Raw genomic sequence first — 22,488 nt, 5'->3', positions numbered from 1 at the left:
AAAAAAAAAAAAAACGGAAATCCTTTTTACCTTCGCCATGAGGGGTCAGTGATGATGTGGATGCCAGACAGAAAATTTGTTTAGTCCTCTGCTTAAATCAGAAACACTAAATGCTTCAGGTGAAGAAATGACCTCATGTTTTTCTCCAGTTTATATATTTATGTGCTCTTTGTATCGCCTACCACTGATTGGGTGAATTGGTAGAAAGGTTAACTGACCTGAAATCAGGGGTAGGAGGAGAGGAGCTCCCGTACGCCACGGGTTAAACTTCTTCTGGATGTGAACACCATGCAAACACAGCATACACTGATACGACGACTTCAAGTCAAAAACCAAAAAGACCTGACTGAACAGAATGGGATTTGAATTACTGTAAATAGTTAGTCGGGGTAATTTATTCCAAAAAAATAATTGAAATCACACATGTGGTATGAATTAACTAAGGAATACGGAATTGGAGAGCATCGTTTCAACCCAAACTTAAACCTTCTTGTTATGTCCGGTCTCTGATTGCAGACAGTTTCTACCGTAAATGACTGGAAATGCTGAATTAGTGTTTCATGAGTTCCTGCATGTAGACTGCATTCATGCGATACGCGGCCATCCAGTTATGAGCTACGCTGTAGTAGCTCTGGTAGCCCTGCTCTGGAAACGCCGACATAGCAGAGTAGTAGTCGCTCCAGGCTTCATAGCAGGCTTTCCAGTACGCCTCAGAGCTCCAGTCCTCCTCGGCCTCCATGCACTCCTCTTCATCGGTCTCCCTCTTCGGCTCTCTTTTAATCTTCTCCGGCAACTTTCTGCTGTCTTTTATTTTTGCGGACTTCTCCCTGCTACTCTGCCCTGGTGTGTTCTGACTGGCTTGCTTCCTTCTTACAGACTCGTTGCTCTCAGGCTCAGGTGGAGCTCTCGTGTTTGTTGTGCAGGTTTCTATCTCGTAGACTCCGGCTGCAGAGGATTTGGGCACGGCAGATGCAGATCCAGTGCCATGCTTGAAAACTGTCTTTTGCTCTGCTTCTGTGGCCTCATGCAAACCTTCGGGTCTGACACCAACGTCTGAGCTGGAGGAATCAGAAAGTGACTGTAACCGTTCACTGCTTTGGGTCAAAGCCGCGGCCCCGTCGTCCTGCAGCGTGATGTGCTCATTGTAGCCAGTCTCATCACCGGACTCTCTGCCTCTGAACTCCCTGATGACCTCCACCGTCCTCCCCAAACCTGCAGTGATGAAGGTGTGGAAGTCCAGCTCAGCCTCCTCCAGCGTCACAAACGTTGACCGGCTGGTCTTGAATGAGCTGAGGGGCGGGATCTTCGGCAGGGCGTCTTGTAGCTCTTTACGAGTTGGCGCCACTTCAGAAGGACGATGCTCCTGCTGCTGCTGCTGCTGTTGCTGCCTCTTCACCCCGGTAGAATTCACCTGCCTTTCACCCTCTTCTTCAAGCTGTGGTGTCAGGGTTGCTGTTTGGGTTTTATCTGGCCTCTGATTGCTGGACTCTACAGCTTTATCCCGGGTGACGTCAGACGCCGGGGCTCCGACCTTTGCACGCCTTTTCTTTACAGTTCTGGAAATCAGCGGCGAGATCGTGTCTGGAGCGGCAGCGTCGGCGCACACGTCCCAGTCGCACGGCTCATCCATCAAACCAGGCTCCAAGGCGGCTGCCGTGAAACCAGACGAGAATCACTTTACTTGATCTGCTTTCAATTAAAAGTCTTACAAAGTAAGGAGAAGTTCACTCACAAGGTAAAGCAGACAAACTGAGGCCACACTTCTGAGCAATGGCCATCATCTTGTTCTCCTCTTCCCCGTGGCAGCAGTAGGTCACGGCCATCCCCTGAGTGCCTACAATCACAGGCAGATTATGAAGAGGACCCCCATGTCGGCAGGAGAGGGTCAAAGAAGGAGTGAAGGTTGTGCAACGAGGGACACTGACAGTGCATGCAAGGTAAGATTAAATGATGCTTCCCTTTGCAGCACCGTGGTTGGGTCAATGTAATTCTAATCAGATGCAGATTACCCAGAACCCTTTGAACTTGGCCGGTGTTCAAAAGCTGCTGATGCAGAGGGGAACAAAGCTAATCTCCAGAACGATGTTTAATGCGGTAACCATGCTGCGAGTTGGGCAAATTAAATTTGCGGTTCAGTCGAAATGTTGCGTTGTCAAAAAAAAAAGAAAGCAACGTTACTCGCTACAGATCTGGATCAGTGAATAAATGAAGCAGGAATGAAGAAAATCTTCACTTTTCGTCTAACCTAAACTTCAGTGGTTTCTATTGGGGTTTTGTGTGGACAAAGGGAACACGCAGTAGTGGACGACTGCGAAGTGGGAGAAAAATAAAAAGTTTCACAAATCTGTATTCATTTGTTCAATTACTCCAATAGCTCTAAATAAAACCCAAAACACTGGAACCTCACACAGCACTCTTCAGTCCACCAGCAAGTATCTTTAAAACAATGTTTTATTTTTATCCCACTTGATCTATTACACAAAATCATAATGAGATATAACATTTGGGGCTTTCGTTTGCAATGTTTTGTTCCGTTTCCATCCTGCAAGGTCTGCAACAGGACTATTAGTTTCCTGAAAAATGTGAAGCACACAGAGTTGATGCTGCAAGAATGATGCAACTTCTCGGCAAACAGCCATTTTCACTATAATATCATCAGCCACCTGGGCCAATATAGTAACTGACGGTCAAGCAGCACACATTTCTGTTCCCCTTTAATTAATGGAGACCTACCAAACCGCCCGGCGCGTCCGATTCGGTGCATGTAGGTTTCCCAGTCTTGTGGCACATCTAGGTTGATCACCAGGTTCACTTTCTCTGCATCTATTCCCCTGGAAGTCTGCCTCAGACAAAAGGAGGACAGAACCAAATTTATTCATGCAGAAAGGCAGAGGACAGCTAACACACACATGCAGACCCAAGAGGAGAGTGACTCATGGAAAAGATCTCGTCTCACCAGGTCGGTGGAGATGAGAACTCTGCACTGATACTGCTTCAGCTTGGACATCGCCTCGAGCCTCTGGTCCTGACTCAAACCACCTGCATGGATCAGAACTCGTGTCATAACTCACTTTGCTTCCCATCACATCTATTATTTTCACTTTTATTGATTTTCATCACATGAAGAATGTGATGACGAAGCACATTTTTGATTATCCTGCCAAGACGGTAAATTGTGCAGCCCGATGAGCGCAGCTGTACGTTTCGGGACGTCTGTGTGTCGTTTTAAACGTCAGAGCCACTTTGACTAACTTCTTGAGAGAAAGTGGTCGAAACTTGCGCAATCATCAAATGGCGGATGTCTTAGTCAAAAATAACACTACTGGCCACGAGGTGGTGTTTAAAAAAGCTTGATGCCAAATTAATTAAAAAAAATTGTAAAAGTGCCTCCTTTATTAGTCCTACATTTTTAAATGTAGAAAAGATTAGATTTGTATTGCTCTACTTTTTTTTAATCAAACCTTAAACATGTTATTTGTTGGCGAGGGGGAAAAAGTTGAAATGGAAATCCTGAATTTTTACTGGATTTACTTTCTTTTTCCTTTGGTTAAATCTTTTTTACCTGGCTTTGAAGCACTTCACAGGCTTCACATGTGTTACAGTTTCCGAACATCCTTAATTTAATCTGTATCAATATTATTACAGAAGTATCACAATATTTTCCTCATAATATACTAGTAAACAGTACACTGCGGTCCATCCACAGTTCACAGGTATGTACTGTGAATCCTAAAGCTACAGTAATGCTGAGGCTAATGTCAGTTTTTCCTTCCCAAAAGGATTTCTCATTTATCCGGCTGCTGCGTCTTTATGATAATATACTGAACCGCGGACTGGAGCAGATTTATTCAACAAACAAAATTATGAAGAGACATTAAGGTCTTTAGACAGAAGGAATAAATACAGATTATGGACAATAAAACAAACATAAACATCGTTTTTAATATTAATTATGACAGACTGTGTATCATACTTAAGACTCACCATTTATTTTCATTGCCAAATTTAACTTCAGCGCTCGGAAACACACAGAAATCTTTTTTTTTTTTTTTTTTTTTTTGCCTTATTGACACAGATCGTTCGTTTGGACCTCAATCGAAACCGTTCCTTTTAATGCTTCGACCAAACAATACTCATATGCAGATGGACATATGCACTGCTAATTTCAAATTCCGGCTAATAATATTCTCCCCCTTTGCTTTATTTCATTTCATATCGCAGTTTTAACCTCACCTGAAATACAAACTGCAGGTAAGCCTTTGGAGGACAGGATGTCTGCCAGGTGCTGAGCCCTGAGGGAGAAATCCAGCATGTCAGGAATATATCTTGATGTCTCCTTTCTTCATTGTGATAAAGATATCCAACAGCAAATGTAAAAAGGAATATGAAAATTAAAGCTGCTGTTACCTGGTGTGGAGGTTAGAAAACACCAAGGCTTGGTTGAATGGGATTTTACTGAACAGCTCAAGCAGGTGCTGCACCTTCTCCTCAAAGACTTGGTGAGGCAGCGGATGGGACGGCAGCAGCTTGTAGTACTGCTTCAGACCTGAGCGAACACAGCAGATCATCCTCATCTCAAAGGCAACAGCTGATTTCAAGTGTCAGACTCTTCTGATCTTTACTGTTAAAAGCGTCTTACCTTTCAGGCCCATGTCGCTTGGATTGAGTCTAACAAAAGTGGGCTCGTTCATGTAGCGGGTAAGGTGCTGAGCAAGGGATTCTGGGTAGGTTGCAGAAAGCGCAAGCATTTGCTTGTTGACGGGCAGGGACGAGAAGATCCAGCTGAGAAAGAGAGAGAGAGAGCACAGAGACGGGTCAATTTATGAAATGGGATTTGAATTCTTGCAACAATCTGCGTTGAACTGGTCTGACTTGATCTGCTCCTGGAAGCTGCCCTCCTCCAGCAGCTTGTCTGCCTCGTCCAGGACAAACAGCCTGATGCTGCCGGTGGACAACATGCCCAGCTCAATCAGCTGCTTGATGCGACCTGAGAAAGCGGATCCAAGAACAGTATGATCAAAAACAAACATCACCATAACAACAACAACATGAGGAGATCATGTCATCCCTCAGGCCTCTTACCAGGCGAGCCCACGGCAATGTGACACTTCTTCAGATGGGCTTTGTCTTGGCTCACAGGCCGGCCCCCGATGAAAACATGACACTCCAGGCCCTCCATGGCGCAGCCGATGGCCATCACCACCGAGTGGATCTGCACGGCGATCTCACGTGTTGGAGCCAAAACGAGAACCTAAAGCAGGAGAGAAATTATTGTTGGAAAATAAATAAATAAGAGGATGCTTCCAAGGCAGTGAAACAAGAGCTTACAAGGCTTTAAGAACGTAATGCAGGTTCATTTGAACTAGAAAGGCTTTCAGATTATTAAAAATTCTTCTCTTACGTGATAAGCCGCTAATGGTCAACAGATAAAAGAGACCTCAAATTAGAGTGTGTAGCGCTAACCATCTGTCTATGGTCTGTTACTCCTGGATTGGTGCGTCTGTTTCCTGTTTTGTGTGTATGCTGTTCACACAGATCCAGGTTCTGCTGGAGGTTTCTTCCTGTAAACGGGAGATTTCCTCTCCAGTGTTGCAACATGCATCCTTGGAATGAGGGACATGCCCATTCAGGAGGAGTGAATGCTTCAAGACCACTAAGTTTCCTTACATAGAAAAACAAATGATCTAATTTGAATAATGAACTAAACTTAATGCACAGTTAAATAACTAAGATCAATTGCAATCAACTGTAGTGAACTGACTTTTTTTGTCAAGTGTTTCGAGATCACATCATCTAAATTGATGCTATATGAGTAACCTGAACTGAATTAGAGCAAAACTAGAGTGGATTTAACCAAAGATTCATAAAAATATGAAATGATGTATTCCGCGCATGAGTGCCTGTTTATTATTTCCACTCACCTGAGTGGAGGGATTCTCCAAGATAAGAGAGTCTAGGGCGATGGTGACGAACACGCATGTCTTTCCTGTCCCAGACTTGGCTTGTACAATCAAATCTGAAACGAGGTGAACAAAAAAAATCTCATGCAATGCAGGATACGAAAACAGATGCAGCTGCCCATATCTATCTATCTATCTATCTATCTATCTATCTATCTATCTATCTATCTATCTATCTATCTATCTATCTATCGCAGGCGTGACTTTGCTCCTCTGTTGACATTTTTTATTCTGAAGCAGCCTTTGTATAATGTTTACAGACTAAATAATTTCGGACTGCAACCATGCTCAGACGTGCTGTTTCTTATGCTCAAATATCATCCGCACACATCAAGACAGAGTCACTGACTGACACTAATCTACGCCTACCGAGTCCGCAGCGGCCCAGCGGGATCGCCTTGAGCTGGATCGGGGACGGTTTCTGAAACCCCGCGGAGGACAGTCCGTCCAGCACGGCCTGAGACAACAGCAGAGAGCCGAAGTCAATCCCCTCCGCCAGAAGCACATCTTCGGTCCTCTTTCGCGCTTCTATGTCGTGGGCTGCTCTCCTCATGGAGGCAGCCATGTTTGCTGTTTACCACCGGTGATTCAAACAAGTTAAACGCGCCGGGAGAGCACTGACTTAGCGCCCTCTAGTGCCGCGGCGAAGGAGAATTTCCAGGTCAGTGTTTTCCATTTTTTGTAGCTCAGATATGATCAAAGATTCTCCGTCCCAATCAGCTATAAATTACCATACGAAAATAATATAAAAAGTTGTTAAAAATATGTAATGGTAGTTAATCAAAAAGCACAGAAACCTAATAACTCGCGGTAAGAGCATATTGTTTAGCTATGCATGGTTTAAATTCTTGTCTGTATGTCAGATTTTAGCTGCCCATTCATTGAAACATGTTTGTTTGGACACAAAGGTGAAAACAGAGGATAAGTTATAATTATAATTATATTTATGATTATAATTATAATAGGTCAATTATAACATTGACCTATAAATTTATTGCATTCTCTCATATGTTTCTATTAGATTTTCCAGGGTTGATATAGTTAAGAATTAAAAACATCCAATGGTTTGGAAAAAGCAGCAAATTATTAAAACCAAACCTTTGCGTAATTTTCTTGCAAGCTGTTATTGTCATCAAACTCAGCAATAATGGAAAGTGCAGTCTAAGAGGATATGATTAGCATTATCTTTATAATCTGGATTTACAGATTTAATCAGCAAGAATTAGAGATGATCTTATTAAAGGAGCTGTATTTCAGTGTCTTTTCTCTTCCAGATCACCTGTCTTGTGGAAGATGGTGTAACAAATAAAGAGCAGATGCTGTTGTTTCTTCTGTTGTCATGTTTTGAGAGCCTGCTTGATTAAAGAAAAAAAAATCACAACTTGGAAGTTCTGGATTTGAGCTGCGTTCATCTGCTTTTTTTTCCACTGTGGAGTTCATCACCCAATTGAAACATTAGGTTTAAAAATGGAGCAAGTTACCCTCACTGGAAACATCTCATCTAACAGTTTAACCCACACAGACGTCCTGTCTCAAAGGGGATACACAATACTGGCCATGATCATGGGTGTGTTCTCTTTGACGGGGATCATCTTCAACATCCTTGTGATTGTGGTGACAGTGAGACATCGAAAGTTAAGGCATCCGCTGAACTATGCCCTGGTTAACCTCGCTGTATGCGATCTGGGCTGTGCTGTGTTCGGAGGCCTGCCCACCACTTTCAACAGTATCATGGGACGCTTCAGCCTGGGACGGTTGGGCTGCATTCTTGGGGGCTTTGCTGTTTCCTTTTTTGGTGAGTCAGTTCTCCTTAATTTTAAACCCTATAATCAAGCTGCAGCCTTTAAGGTTGATTTACTTTTTAACATGAATAAATTCATTTGAACCGCACATTTTGAAAAAAAAAAATCTTCCTGCTCTTCACTTTGTCTTGTACTCCAAATTTACTACTCAGCAAAGGCAGAGCATCATAATGTGTGTGATCTGTTATATCAGATGTCAGTTGCAGCATATTGTTTTATATAGCAAACCCACAATTATTATCTTTCTAATAACAAAACAATTTTATCAAAGAAATAAATCTGTGATGTCTGATTAAGTATATTTTTAAAGATAAATATGTCTGTTAAAACTGAACATTTTTAAAGATGTGAAGACAGTTGTTGGTGCTCTCATCTTTACTGCCACTACTTGGTGCTATTATAGAAAATTAAGACGTAAGTAGTCATCCAGACATCAGTGCTGCTTTTTTATACAGTTCGGGTTCCTCGATTGATCTAGTTTCTGTTGAAAATGTAGATCATTTCCACCGCTTCAGAATTTGAATGCAATAACACTGAGATGGTTAGTCAAAAGAAAGACAGAAAAAAGAATTGCACCTCTAAAGATGGTACCAGTATCTGAAAAGAGAATCGGAACCGAGACAAAGAAATATATATTTTTGTATTTCTCAAATTACATTACCAACACTAACAGCACAGGGTTTAGCATATAAAATAAACAGTTTTTCAAAGAGAGTGTGTGTTAGTATTGATTGCATCTGGTAAATATTTGGAATAAACCAATAAAGATGATAACTGAAATATATTTTTGAATGATCAGAATTTAAGAACAGCTTATTTAGCTTAATAAGAATAACAGAATCCTTTTGTATCAATTATTATAAATTCAAAGAAAAGTTCTAACATGTCTTTTTTCACAGGTATCTCGGGTCTTTGTACAGTAGCTGTCATTTCTGTTGAACGTTACGTCGTGGTGTGTTATCCCATGGGGGGTGTTCTTTTCCAGACCAGGTGAAATGTACCACCATCTTTTAGCACACTAACTGTAAAAACTACAACAATGTTTCCTCCAACATGCTGCTCATGTGGTCCACAGGCATGCAGTCGCAGGCGTGGTCCTCTCCTGGGTTTGGTCGTTTGTGTGGAACACCCCGCCTCTGTTTGGATGGGGGAGTTATGACCTGGAAGGAGTTCAAATTTCCTGTGCACCAAACTGGTACAGCCGCGATGCTGCTGACATGTCCTACATCATTATTTACTTCTCTCTGTGTTTTGCAGTGCCTTTTTTCACAATCATAGTGTCCTACTCCAGACTTTTATGGACCCTTCACCAGGTGAGCAGTGCACGTTCTGAATGCACTTCTTTTGCACGCTGCCTGTTCTGTCACAGGAAAATCCTCTGTGTGGTTCCACAGGTCACCAAGTTGCAAACTTCTGAGAGCAGGAGGACTGACTGTACAGAGAAGCAGGTTGCACGCATGGTTGTGGTGATGGTTCTGGCCTTCCTGGTCACATGGCTGCCTTATGCAGCAATGGCCCTGGCTGTAATCATGGACTCCAGTCTTTATATAGACCCTGTCATTGCCACCATACCTGTTTATTTAGCCAAGAGCAGCACTGTCTATAACCCCATCATCTATATTTTCATGAACAGACAGGTAACGTTTTATCACTATTCATCTGCACACACGCAAGCAAAGAGCAACTATTAACCAAGAGGTGTGTGTCTTTCAGTTTCGGGGTTATATCGTTCCTGCTCTTCTGTGTGGATGGAGCCCGCAGCCCTCTGAAGCCCAGATATCTGATGCTACCACCACCGTAGCTTCAGTAAATAAAAACAACAAGGTTGTTCTGGAACAATCTTCAAAAGAATAAAAAGACTTTTAGAAGAATTGGTTTAAATAGTGAGTTATACAGTTACACACTGCCACCAGATGTCAGAGTGACATATTGTTAAAAAAATATACAAAAGAAAACTGTGAAAAGAAACCAACCAGTTGTTTCCATGAGTTCATACTGTTAAGTTTTAAAATATTTACCATTAGCTTGGTTTTCACCCTATTTGCTTATCTGTACTTTATTATATGTGATATGATGAACTTCATTTATTGTCCACTGTTTCTGTGTTTGTAAAAATTTCTTGTTAAATTACAATCACTATTAGTTGTTGTGGAGTGCTGCCAGCTTGAACAAATAACACAGAGGGCCTGGTTGCCTTGCAGTGTCGCAGTAGATTTACTTGAGAAAAGGAGAAGAGGAGGCGAGTCGCAAACTTAAATTTAATAAATTAAAAGCACGATGGGTACCGTCTTATTTGGAAGTGGACAATTAAATACATGTCATTTCCCTACGTAACATAAATAACTTTGTCATATTTTTATGACCGATTCAGTGTGTTGAGCTGGAAAATCAAATCACATATATTTATCGTTAAGTATTACGGTTTGATCAGAAAGTCATGCCACCTTCTCAAATAAACACATGTGCAATCAAACAATTTCCATGGCTTTTATTGATTACAGAAATATTGCTAGGACTTTTAATAAAGAAAGCAAACAAAAAAGGGAAAAAAATCTAGAATGTGAATAGCTGTATCAAACCTGTACATTTCTATATATATAGAGTGAGGGATCATCTATGTACATGCTACATACTGTCACACTCTAGGAAAATAAGTAGTCCTTATAACAGGCAAGGGCATGGGACTGCTTGACTTTGTTCTAAATCCATTTCAGAGAAAATGCAGAAACGACACAAGGTCAGTGTCCGAAGCAGATGAAATTCAGGCCTTCTGACAGATACAGTACTAATTGACAAGTCAGCTAACTGGTGTGTAAAAACAGTTGTGTGCTTGAACACCTGGTGCTTGGGAGGAGCGACGTTGGTCGTCCAGGTTCTGGCAGCCTGTAATACCAAAATGGATGAATGAACAGTGCAGTGCCCTCCACACTTACTGGCACACCAAGTAAAAAGTATGGAGGAACTAAAATGATTCAAATTACTTTTTTTATTACAGTGACATAATCTCACATAGAAAATTTTAAAGAATGACTTGTAGAGTTTTTTCTTTTTTTTTTACTTCCCTTAAACTTTATGTAAAGAATTTCAGTCTGTGTTGTCACTCATTCTCTGTTAGATCCACTGTAACATTGCTGTTCAGAGACTACCTTACATTGCATCCTTTTCCCGTCATCTTTGTCAGCATGTTTCCGTATTAAACACACGTTTTTATGTTGGTATGTGGAGTAGCTGCTGCAGGACGTGTTGCATGGGAAATTATTTTATCACATGAATATTACACCCTACAACACATAGCGTGAACCAGAAGACTGTACCAAAAACATAGCAAAGACAATGACAACACAGTGTAAAAGTGTGAAGAGAGGTTATACAATAAACCTAAGTCAGCTGAGACACAGTATTTAGGCACTGAGACATGCAGCGTCCTCCATATGTCCTGCAACGCCCTTGTAAAAAGATTGGAATAGCAAAATCAATTGGTAAGAAAAACAATTAAAATACAGCAAAAAATTAATATTTTATTGCAGTGAACTAATCTGAAGTGCATTTGAAGTCGTAGAACAGTGATTTAATTTTAACATATTCATTCAGCAGAAAAACGTAATTTATGTTTACTCTTTTTTTTACAAAATTAATAGGTATTCCAATTAATTAATTGTAGCCTAAGTTATTTTGAATTTAGATTTTCACCTAAACACAGCAACAAGTTTCAATTTTTTATTTAATTTTTAAACTTTCTGCTATGGCTTTGTATGCGCAAGTCATAAAATCTATAGTTAGAGCAACAATTAAAAAGATAAAAACAACTGAAACAGACAAGAACTCAAGTTAATTTTGTTACCATGGGCATTAATAATTTTTGTCTAGATTAATGTCAAGATGTCATAACGAAGACATTTTCAATAATGTCAACTTTGTATTAAAAGTGTCATGATTTACCAAATGACGCTTTATGACAACAGTCATAAATATTCATGAAGACTTAGTGATGTTCATGACAGGTGTTATTCACCAACCTTCAAATAAAGTGTTACCGGCTGGGTTTATGTAGCATTTGATTTTTAACAAAATATTTATACCTGTATTTTATAAAAAAAAAAAAATAGTGGACAACTCTGCAAATTGTTTGTCGAATGCTTTAATTTTTATATCACTTTGGATGAGCTAATTTCAAACTAAGTGTTTTGTGTTCTACAACCACATTTCCTGTGGACTTAGAATTTAGTTTTGTTTCAAAATTATGTGAAGAATATATTAAATACATTAACTTTAATATATTTTACACTATAATTAATATATAAAGTACAGACTTCAGTTTTGGGTTAACAAAATATTGGTAAATTTGACATAAAAAACTGTTAAATTATGGAAAATATTTTGATGGAAATTCTGGAAAAAAAGAGAAAAAAAATACAGAAAATGTCCTAACTTTCTGCCAGGATATTTTCTTTTCTTTTTTTTTTTTTTTTTTTTACAGAATTTGTCAGAATTTTTCCGTAATTTAACAGTTTTTTTCCCCTGTAATTTAACATATACAAACTGTTAAATTATGTCCCACCACCATCTCCTTCTTCTTTGAACCCCTTCTAATTATACTCTAGCCCCCCCAGTCCGCCACCGTTCCCTCGGCCCCCCATTCTGACTCTTCGGTACGCTCTACCCACTTTGCTCTGACTAACAGCGGATGACTAAAGGTTTCCAGTATTCTCGGATCCAAAACTTGTCAGCACTCTTAAGGCCATAATCATCCACTCCCGTAAGTTTTGAAGTTCTGGTGAAGAACGCATCCAGTTTTGACGCTTCTGACAACGTGTCACTCCGTTGGTAAGAAAAAATCCTTTTAACACTGTTAGGCATGAGGACTCAAAGGTCTGTCCAGACTAGGAGCTAGGTCCTGACTTGGAGACAGGTCTTAACTCTGAGGCAGGTCCTGACTCGGAGACAGGTCCTGTCTCAGAGGCAGGTCCTAACTCACAGATCTGTCCTGACTCGGAGGCAGGTCCTGACTCGGAGACAGGTCCTAACTCTGAGGCAGGTCCTAACTCTGAGGCAGGTCCTGAGTCGGAGGCAGGTCCTGTCTTGGAGGCAGGTCCTGACTTGGAGACAGGTCCTGACTTGGAGACAGGTCCTGTCTGAGAAGCAGGTCCTGACTCGGAGGCAGGTCCTAACTCTGACGCAGGTCCTGTCTCGTAGGCAGGTCCTGACTCGGAGACAGGTCCTGTCTCAGAGATCTGTCCTGACTCTGAGGCAGGTCTTGCCTCAGATGGCTGTCATCACTCTGAGACAGGTCCTGACTCGGAGGTAGGTCCTGACTCTGAGGCGGGTCCTGCCTCAGAGGCAGGTCCTGTCTCGTAGGCAGGTCCTGACTCGGGGGCAGGTCCTGTCTCGGATGCAGGTCCTGACTCGGAGACAGGTGCTACCTCTGAGACAGGTCCTGACTCGGACGCAGGTCCTGTCTCGTAGGCAGGTCCTGTCTCAGAAACAGGTCCTAACTCGGAGGCAGGCCCTGACTCTGAGGCAGGTCCTGACTCGCAGGCAGGCCGTGACTCTGAGGCAGGTCCTGACTTGGAGGTAGGTCCTGTCTCGGATGCAGGTCCTGACTCGGAGACAGGTCCTACCTCTGAGGCAGGTCCTGACTCGGAGGCAGGTCCTGACTCGGAGGCAGGTCCTGTCTCGGAGGTAGGTCCTGACTCGCAGGCAGGCCCAGACTCTGAGGTAGGTCCTGACTCAGAGATCTGTCGAGACTCGGAGGCAGGTCCTGTCTCAGACGTCTGTCCTGACTCAGAGACAGGTCCTAACTCTGAGGCAGGTCCTGACTCGGAGGCAGGTGCTGTCTCGGATACAGGTCCTGACTCAGAGATCTCTCCAGACTCTGATGCAGTTCCTGTCTCTGACGTAGGTCCTGACTCACAAGTAGGCCCTGACTCGGAGGCAGGTCCTGTCTCAGATGTCTTTCCAGACTCTGAGGCGGGTCCTGTCTCATATGTCTGTCCAGACTCGGAGGCAGGTCCTGACTCACAAGCAGGCCCTGACTCGGAGGCAGGTGCTGTCTCGGAGACAGGTCCTGACTCAGAGATCTCTCCAGACTCTGATGCAGGTCCTGTCTCGGAGGTAGGTCCTGACTCACAAGCAGGCCCAGACTCGGAGGCAGGTGCTGTCTCGGAGACAGGTCCTGACTCAGAGATCTCTCCAGACTCTGATGCAGGTCCTGTCTCGGAGGCAGGTCCTGACTCACAAGCAGGCCCTGACTCGGAGGCAGGTGCTGTCTCGGAGACAGGTCCTGACTCAGAGATCTCTCCAGACTCTGATGCAGGCCCTGTCTCGGAGGTAGGTCCTGACTCACAAGCAGGCCCTGACTCGGAGGCAGGTCCTGTCTCAGATGTCTGTCCAGACTCGGAGGCAGGTCCTGTCTCAGAGGTCTGTCCTGAATTGGAGACTGGTCCTGATTCGGAGACCGTCCCTGACTCCTCCGAGTCAGTACTGATCTCTGAGCAGACGAAGCTTAGAGGCCTATCTAAGCGTGGACTAGACACAACATTTAGTCCACTCTTAGTGGGTTCTTGCCTGTCCACTACATCCGAATCGTCTCCACAACAGGCAGCCTGTTTGATGCACCTCCATGCCTTTTGAAGAAAGTTTTCTTTGAAATGGATTTTCCTCGGTCTTGCTAGAGTTCTGCGAAAGGACTGTACAACCTTGTAAATAACTACAGGGTTGTCACTTTTTATCATTTTGAAGAGAAATTCCCTCACTACATCGTCATTGCCACAGAGAAGTTGAATGATATCGCGGCAGAGTTTTTTTTCCATGTTCTCAAAAAGGACAAAATCTATGTCTTTCACTTCCTTCCAGATTTTTGGTGCAAGTTTTCTCTGGACTGGTTCCGTGTGCTTCCTTTTGTAGCCTGCGTAGCTAGATCTATTACTAGATTTATAAATTAATCGCCAAAGAATTTGTTGCACCGTAACTCTCCTTTCGCTTTTGGTCCCACGTTTGAAACCCATCTTGTTTGCTTCTCTTAAAAATTCTTCAGGATCCACGGTTTCCTGACTATAATCTTCACTCAGGCAGTTTGTATCTGAGTACAAGTCCTCATTTGGAAAAAAAGTCCTTCTGATCTTCCTTTTTGTAGACCTGAACATTTTCTTTGGAGGAACAGGATTCTCCAGGTGCCGTTTGAACTTTTCAACAATTACTTCGTGTCCTTCCGGGTAATCGAGTAGTGCAATTAAATGCAGTCCACTGGCAAAGTGGAACGCATCTCTAGCAATACTCTGGAAAATTCTTTCACTAAGATCTTCGGACACCTCCGAGAGTACTTCCACATTTAATTCTTCAGTTTTTCTCAATAGCAACACCAAAATTTTGCTGTGCTGTTCCTCAAAGATCTGTCTGACAAGGTGCAGAGTTGGTCCATCTGCAGCCTTTTCAATCACTTTCCACAGAAGTTCGCTGAGAAAGTTTTTCTTCTTGTAATCTGGGCTTCTTTGACCAGGATGAACTTTGTTGGAAAAAGTTTTCTTCACTTTTGTCCAAAAAGAAACCTCAGGCTTCAAATCCATTTCCCTCTGTGGGCTTTCGTCATTCATTTTTATTGAGCTAGGCTAAAACTTCCAAATGAATCTTGTGTTGACTGATTTGTGTCGACTGATCGGAGAATTAACTGATCAGTTGGTTATGTCATGGACTCTATGACATCATAAAGTCAGCCTCACAAGGGCCTCATGACACAGACATCAGATGAAGTCATACTGATGACATCATTGTCAGCAGCATGGCAACTGCTGCTGACAATTATGTCAGCAGTTAACAGGAGGGGCCAGGGAACCATTGGCCCCTCCACTTTACCACCCTACCCATTTTTATTTGTTATTTAGGTTCCATCTCCTAACAGACATAGGGCAAAGTGTCAATGGAACAACTACATGACCTGGTGGGCCGGTCTATCAGTCAAACCTCTTCTGTTGCCCACTGGTGTGTGCCCACAAAAGTGAAAAAAAGAGCATGGATTTCTTTAAATGCTTGTGGGGTTATGATAAGAAGATATTTTATTTGTTAACAGGGGTTAATGAGGATGGTTCCAGTAACGGTGTTTCACCAGTAGGTGGTGAATGGGGACTCTGAGCTGCCTGTTGCTCTGCTGTCTCTTATAAGCTGAGAGAAATTGGAGTAACACAGACTGCGTCTCCCATGTGCTCATTTACATGCTGTTTTTCAGCTTCATCCTCTGCTGCTAACGGGTCCGGAACCCTGGTACCCGTTACACTCTCAAAGGAGAGCAGAAGAGGATTTTTAGATCTTTGCTGAGGTAGATGATAAAATCGGCTTCACATGTATCGGCGGATCACCAATCTTTGAAATTAAGAAAATTGGGGATGATTAATTGGTGCACACCTAACATGCATAAGTACACAAATATTTTCTTGTGAAAATAAAAACACACTGACTTTTACATATTTGTGAAAATAAAGTCACCATGGCGTGACTTTATGTTTGAGACAGATAATCAGTGAAAATATCAATCTCCTCCACAGATTATCTCTCGTGCAATACTGTCATGACACATTGACAGTTTCAACAAATATGTAAAAAAATAATATTTATCATTAAAGTTAGATAGTTCAGCATTTAACATTATTGGAAAGACACAGATAAAAAAATGTGTATGTTTTAGAAAAAAACTCATACATTATAAATTTAAATTAAAGGTTTACCAGGTTGGGTATAACAAAAACAAATGCACACACCTATTATAAAGATGTGTAATTGCTTGGCAGGTAAAATTCAGGAGTGTCTGGACGCAGCTGTTGAAGAGAGAAAACAAAATGTCCATATAAAGAGACAATATAAACACCAAAACATGCAAGTCTTCCAATAATTAAATGAAATCAACAGAAAAGTACTATTTATAGTAGGTAGTTTTTAAGATAAGCTACAAGTAACCCATAATATGAGGTTGCAAGCAGACATATTAGTAAAAACTTCCAATTGCAAAAAAATATATATATTTTGCACACGTCAGGTTTTTTTTATCCTCAGAAATGTTTATTTCTTTTTTTCCTATTTCAGAAACAGGAAAATTATCTATCTGTATGTACAATCCACTGACTTACAACATGACACAAGAAGCTTCTGACCCACTGTAACAGTTTATAAACCATTAACTCAGCACGCTTGATTAGCGCACCATTCTATCCTAACATGCAACAAATTTAACGCTGGCTGAAACGCTGGCTAAAATTAAACAACAAACAAACAAAAGAACCGAAGGAGGAAAGCGAAGTTGGAGAGGTCGGGGAGATCTGAAACTACCGTTTCTTAACCATTCATGCTAACCATTCATTTCGCAATATTTACAGGCAAATAATTATTTTCCTGTAAATATTGCCCCCGGTCCAACAGTCGTGTCTCCCCCCGAACCCTCCACGTCATCTCTTTCCTACGTTCGTCTGTCCCCTGAGCTAACGGTCAAACCCAAACCTTGACAGGTATAATCTGGACATGGAAACTATATTTACCGAAGCTAAATGACCACCTGCATCCATGTTAACAACTGGGACATTTTTAAAAAGCACAACTGCGACAAGCAGCATTGCGACATGAATGGTTAGCTTTCACGCGCACATTTTAATTTAAAAAAAAAAAAAAAAAACTGAATACATAACCATCGAGAAACAGCAGGCGCAAATCGTGACACCACACCTATCGTGGCACTTCCGGTGTTAGGTGTCATTAGAGCCGTTTTCGCACTGGAAGGAACGGAACGGAACGGTTTCAAAGTAGGGCCGACCGTGTTTGCATTAGAACTTCCGACCGGTTCCACCCGGCCCCTTGGAACAACAAGGGCTGTGTTTCCAATCGAGCCGGCCAAGCGGTTCTGCTTAGAATCAGCAGCTGATTGGCCGCTGGTTGTTATGGAGTCAGACGTTGATTTTCCTTTGACAGCTGGCTCTCACTAAACTGTGTTTTATTTTGATGAGCAGCAAAATTAAATCCATGTCATCCATTGTTGAGTTGTCGTTGTAGTAACTGTTCTTCTTCTTTATTATATTGGCAGTTGGCAAACAACCAACTCAAACCCCAAACTGAAGCCCAGATATCTGATGCTACCACCACCATAGCTTCAGTAAATAAAAACAACAAGGTTGTTCTGGAACAATCTTCAAAAGAATAAAAAGACTTTTAGAAGAATTGGTTTAAATAGTGAGTTATACAGTTACACACTGCCACCAGATGTCAGAGTGACATATTGTTAAAAAAATTTTACAAAAGAAAACTGTGAAAAGAAACCAACCAGTTGTTTCCATGAGTTCATACTGTTAAGTTTTAAAATATTTACCATTAGCTTGCTTTTCACCCTATGTTTATCTGTACTTTATTATTTGTGATATGATGAACTTCATTTATTGTCCACTGTTTCTGTGTTTGTAAAAATTTCTTGTTAAGGTCCTGACTCACAAGCAGGTCCTACCTCTGAGGCAGGCCCTGACTCGGAGGCAGGTGCTGTCTCGGAGACAGGTCCTGACTCAGAGATCTCTCCAGACTCTGAATGCAGGTCCTGTCTCTGACGTAGGTCCTGACTCACAAGCAGGCCCTGACTTGGAGGCAGGTCCTGTCTCAGATGTCTGTCCAGACTCGGAGGCAGGTCCTGTCTCAGATGTCTGTCCAGACTCTGAGGCAGGTCCTGTCTCGTAGGCAGGTCCTGACTCGGAGACAGGTCCTATCTCAGAGATCTGTCCTGACTCTGAGGCAGGTCTTGTCTTAGATGTCTGTCCTCACTCTGAGACAGGTCCTGACTCTGAGGCAGGTCCTGACTCAGAAGCGGGTCCTGACTCGGAGGCAGGTCCTGTCTCGTAGGCAGGTCCTGACACGGGGGCAGGTCCTGTCTCGGAGACAGGTCCTGACTCAGATGTCTGTCCTGACTCGGAGGTAGGTTCTTTCTCAGATGTCTGTCCTGACTCAGAGATAGGTCCTAACTCTGAGGCAGGCCCTGACTCGGAGGCAGGTTCTGTCTTGGAGACAGGTCCTGACTCAGAGATCTCTCCAGACTCTGATGCAGGTCCTGTCTCAGAAGTAGGTCCTGTATCACAAGCAGGCCCTGATTAGGAGGAAGGTCCTGTCTCAGATGTCTGTCCTGACTCAGAGATCTCTCCAGACTCTGATGCAGGTCCTGTCTCGGAGGTAGGTCCTGACTCACAAGCAGGCCCTGACTTGGAGGCAGGTCCTGTCTCAGATGTCTGTCCAGACTCGGAGGCAGGTCCTGTCTCAGAGGTCTGTCCTGAATTGGAGACCGGTCCTGATTCGGAGACCGTCCCTGACTCCTTCGAGTCAGTACTGATCTCTGAGCAGACGAAGCTTAGAGGCCTATCTAAGCGTGGACTAGACACAACATATAGTCCACTCTTAGTGGGTTCTTTCCTCTCCACTACATCCGAATCGTCTCCACAACAGGCAGCCTGTTTGATGCACCTCCATGCCTTTTGAAGAACGTTTTCTTGAAAATGGATTTTCCTCGGTCTTGCTAGGGTTCTGCGAAAGGACTGTACAACCTTGTAAATAACTACAGGGTTGTCACTTTTTATCATTTTGAAGAGAAATTCCCTCACTACATCGTCATTGCCACAGAGAAGTTGAATGATATCGCGGCAGAGTTTTTTTTCCATGTTCTCAAAAAGGACAAAATCTATGTCTTTCACTTCCTTCCAGATTTTTGGTGCAAGTTTTCTCTGGACTGGTTCCGTGTGCTTCCTTTTGTAGCCTGCGTAGCTAGATCTATTACTAGATTTATAAATTAATCGCCAAAGAATGTGTTGCCCCGTAACTCTCCTTTCGCTTTTGGTTCCACGTTTGAAACCCATCTTGTTTGCTTCCCTTAAAAATTCTTCAGGATCCGTGGTTTCCTGACTATACACTCAGGCAGTTTGTATCTGAGTACAAGTCCTCATTTGGAAAAAAAGTCCTTCTGATCTTCCTTTTTGTAGACGTGAACATTTTCTTTGGAGGAACAGGATTCTCCAGGTGCCGTTTGAATTTTTCAACAATTACTTCGTGTCCTTCCGGGTAATCGAGTAGTGCAATTAAATGCAGTCCACTGGCAAAGTGAAATGCATCTCTAGCAATACTCTGGAAAATTCTTTCACTTAGATCTTCTGACACCTCCGAGAGTACTTCCACATTTAATTCCTCAGTTTTTCTCAATAGCAACACCAAAATGTTGCTGTGCTATTCCTCAAAGATTTGTCTGACAAGGTGCAGAGTTGGTCCATCTGCAGCCTTTTCAATCACTTTCCACAGGAGTTCACTGAGAAAGTTTCTCTTCTTGTAATCTGGGCTTCTTTGACCAGAATGAACTTTGTTGGAAAAAGTTTTCTTCACTTTTGTCCAAAAAGAAACCTCAGGCTTCACATCCATGTCCCTCTGTGGGCTTTCGTCATTCATTTTTATTGAGCTGAGCTAAAACTTCCAGCAGCAGTTAACAGGAGGGGCCAGGGAACCATTGGCCCCTCCACTTTACCGCCCTACCCATCTTTATTTGTTATTTGGGTTCAATCTCCTAACAGACATAGGGCAAAGTGTCAATGGAACAACTACATGACCTGGTGGGCCAGTCTATCAGTCAAACCTCTTGTGATGCCAATTGGTGTGTGCCCACAAAAGTGAAAAAAAGAGCATGCATTTCTTTAAATGTTTGTGGGGTTATGATAAGAAGATATTTTATTTGTTAACAGGGGTTAATGAGGATGGTTCCAGTAACGGTGTTTCACCAGTAGGTGGTACATGGGGACTCTGAGCTGCCTGTTGCTCTGCTGTTTCTCATAAACTGAGGGAAATTGGAGTAACACAGACTGCATCTCCCATGTGCTCATTTACATGCTGTTTTTCAGCTTCATCCTCTGCTGCTAACGGGTCTGGAACCCTGGTACCCGTTACACTCTCACAGGAGAGCAGAAGAGGATTTTTAGATCTTTGCTGAGGTAAATGATAAAATCAGCTTCACATGTATCGGCGGATCACCAATGTTTGAAATTAAGACATTTGGGGAAGATTAATTGGTGCACCCCTAACATACATAAGTACACAAATATTTTCTTGTGAAAATACAAACACACTGACTTTTACATATTTGTTAAAATAAAGTCACCATGATGTGACTTTGTTTGAGACAGGTAATCTGTGAAAATATCAATCTCCTCCACAGATTATCTCTCGTGCAATACTGCCATGACACATTGACAGTTTCAACAAATATGTAAAAAAAATATTTATCATTAAAGTTAGATAGTTCAGCATTAAACATTATTGGAAAGACAGATAAAAAAATGTGTATGTTTTAGAAAAAAATCATACATTATAAATTTAAAGTAAAGGTTTACCAGGTTGAGTAAAACAAAAACAAATGCACACACCTATTATAAAGATGTGTAATTGCTTGGCAGGTAAAGTTCAGGAGTGTCTGGACGCAGCTGTTTCAGAGAGAAAACAAAATGTCCATATAAAGAGACAATATAAACACCAAAACATGCAAGTCTTCTAATAATTAAATGAAATCAACAGAAAAGTACTATTTACAGTAGGTAGTTTTTAAGATAAGCTACAAGTAACCCATAATATGAGGTTGCAAGCAGACATATTAGTAAAAACTTCCAATTGCAAAAATATATATATATTTTGCACACGTCAGGTTTTTTTTAATCCTCAGTAAAGTTTATTCCTTTTTTTTCCTATTTCAGAAACAGGAAAATTAGCTATCTGTATGTACAATCCACTGACTTACAACATGACACAAGAAGCTTCTGACCCACTGTAACAGTTTATAAACCATTAACTCAGCACGCTTGATTAGCGCACCATTCTATCCTAACATGCAACAAATTTAACGCTGGCTGAAACGCTGGCTAAAATTAAACAACAAACAAACAAAAGAACCGAAGGAGGAAAGCGAAGTTGGAGAGGTCGGGGGGATCTGAAACTATCGTTTCTTAACCATTCATGCTAACCATTCATGTCGCCCCCAGTGCCCAGTCCAACGGTCGTGTCTCCCCCGAACCCTCCACGTCATCTCTTTCCTACGTTCGTCTGTCCCCTGAGCTAACGGTCAAACCCAAACCTTGACAGGTATAATCTGGACATGGAAACTATATTTACCGAAGCTAAATGACCACCTGCATCCATGTTAACAACTTGGACATTTTAAAAAAGCACAACTGCGACAAGCAGCATTGCGACATGAATGGTTAGCTTTCACGCGCACATTTTAATTTGAAAAAAAAAATAAAAAAAAAATGAATACATAACCATCGAGAAACAGCAGGCGCAAATCGTGACACCACACCTATCGTGGCACTTCCGGTGTTAGGTGTCATTAGAGCCGTTTTCGCAATGCAAGGAACGGAACGGAACGGTTTCAAAGTAGGGCCGACCGTGTTTGCATTAGAACTTCCGACCGGTTCCCAATCGGGCCGGCCAAGCGGTTCTGCTTATAATCAGCAGCTGATTGGCCGCTGGTTGTTATGGAGTCAGACGTTGATTTTCCTTTGACAGCTGGCTCTCACTAAACTGTATTTTATTTTGATGAGCAGCAAAATTAAATCCATGTTATCCATTGTTGAGTTGTTGTCGTCATAGTAACTGTTCTTCTTCTTTATTATATTGGCAGTTGGCAAACAACCAACTCAAACCCCAAACTGAAGCCCAGATATCTGATGCTACCACCACCGTAGCTTCAG

At 42.2% G+C, this 22,488-nt stretch overlaps 2 protein-coding genes across 2 annotated transcripts; one reads left to right on the top strand and one right to left on the bottom strand.

Moving 5' to 3' along the window:
* Positions 1–367: 367 nt before the first annotated feature.
* ddx20 (DEAD (Asp-Glu-Ala-Asp) box polypeptide 20) lies at positions 368–6,557 on the bottom strand. Its single transcript, XM_014988048.2, has 11 exons — positions 6,330–6,557; positions 5,922–6,016; positions 5,083–5,251; positions 4,873–4,987; positions 4,640–4,782; positions 4,408–4,546; positions 4,234–4,292; positions 2,957–3,039; positions 2,734–2,839; positions 1,733–1,834; positions 368–1,650 (listed from the first exon to the last, which is right to left on the bottom strand). Exons 1-11 carry the CDS (start codon positions 6,523–6,525, stop codon positions 551–553), a joined length of 2,307 nt encoding a protein of 768 aa, XP_014843534.2. The 5' UTR covers positions 6,526–6,557; the 3' UTR covers positions 368–550.
* Positions 6,558–7,408: 851 nt separating this feature from the next.
* Positions 7,409–10,514, top strand: parapinopsina (parapinopsin a). Its single transcript, XM_014988060.2, has 5 exons — positions 7,409–7,755; positions 8,662–8,752; positions 8,838–9,075; positions 9,157–9,399; positions 9,476–10,514. Exons 1-5 carry the CDS (start codon positions 7,428–7,430, stop codon positions 9,614–9,616), a joined length of 1,041 nt encoding a protein of 346 aa, XP_014843546.1. The 5' UTR covers positions 7,409–7,427; the 3' UTR covers positions 9,617–10,514.
* The last annotated feature ends 11,974 nt before the right edge of the window (positions 10,515–22,488 follow it).

This window comes from Poecilia mexicana, unplaced genomic scaffold (genome assembly GCF_051168715.1).
Source record: "Poecilia mexicana isolate PSO_F unplaced genomic scaffold, ASM5116871v1 scaffold_7, whole genome shotgun sequence".
Classification (NCBI taxonomy): domain Eukaryota; kingdom Metazoa; phylum Chordata; class Actinopteri; order Cyprinodontiformes; family Poeciliidae; genus Poecilia; species Poecilia mexicana.
Note: the sequence above shows the minus strand (reverse complement) of the source record. Positions and strands in the feature narration are given on the sequence as shown.

Excerpts from the sequence above, each read along its gene's own strand:
- parapinopsina (XM_014988060.2), top strand. The coding sequence starts at position 7,428 with ATGGAGCAAGTTACCCTCACTGGAAACATCTCATCTAACAGTTTAACC. Across the intron at positions 8,753-8,837 it reads GGTGTTCTTTTCCAGACCAG|GCATGCAGTCGCAGGCGTGG; the intron begins GTGAAATGTACC and ends TGTGGTCCACAG. Across the intron at positions 9,400-9,475 it reads ATATTTTCATGAACAGACAG|TTTCGGGGTTATATCGTTCC; the intron begins GTAACGTTTTAT and ends TGTGTCTTTCAG.
- ddx20 (XM_014988048.2), bottom strand. The coding sequence starts at position 6,525 with ATGGCTGCCTCCATGAGGAGAGCAGCCCACGACATAGAAGCGCGAAAG. Across the intron at positions 5,252-5,921 it reads TGGAGAATCCCTCCACTCAG|GTTCTCGTTTTGGCTCCAAC; the intron begins GTGAGTGGAAAT and ends CTCCTGCTTTAG. Across the intron at positions 4,293-4,407 it reads TTTTCTAACCTCCACACCAG|GGCTCAGCACCTGGCAGACA; the intron begins GTAACAGCAGCT and ends TTTCTCCCTCAG.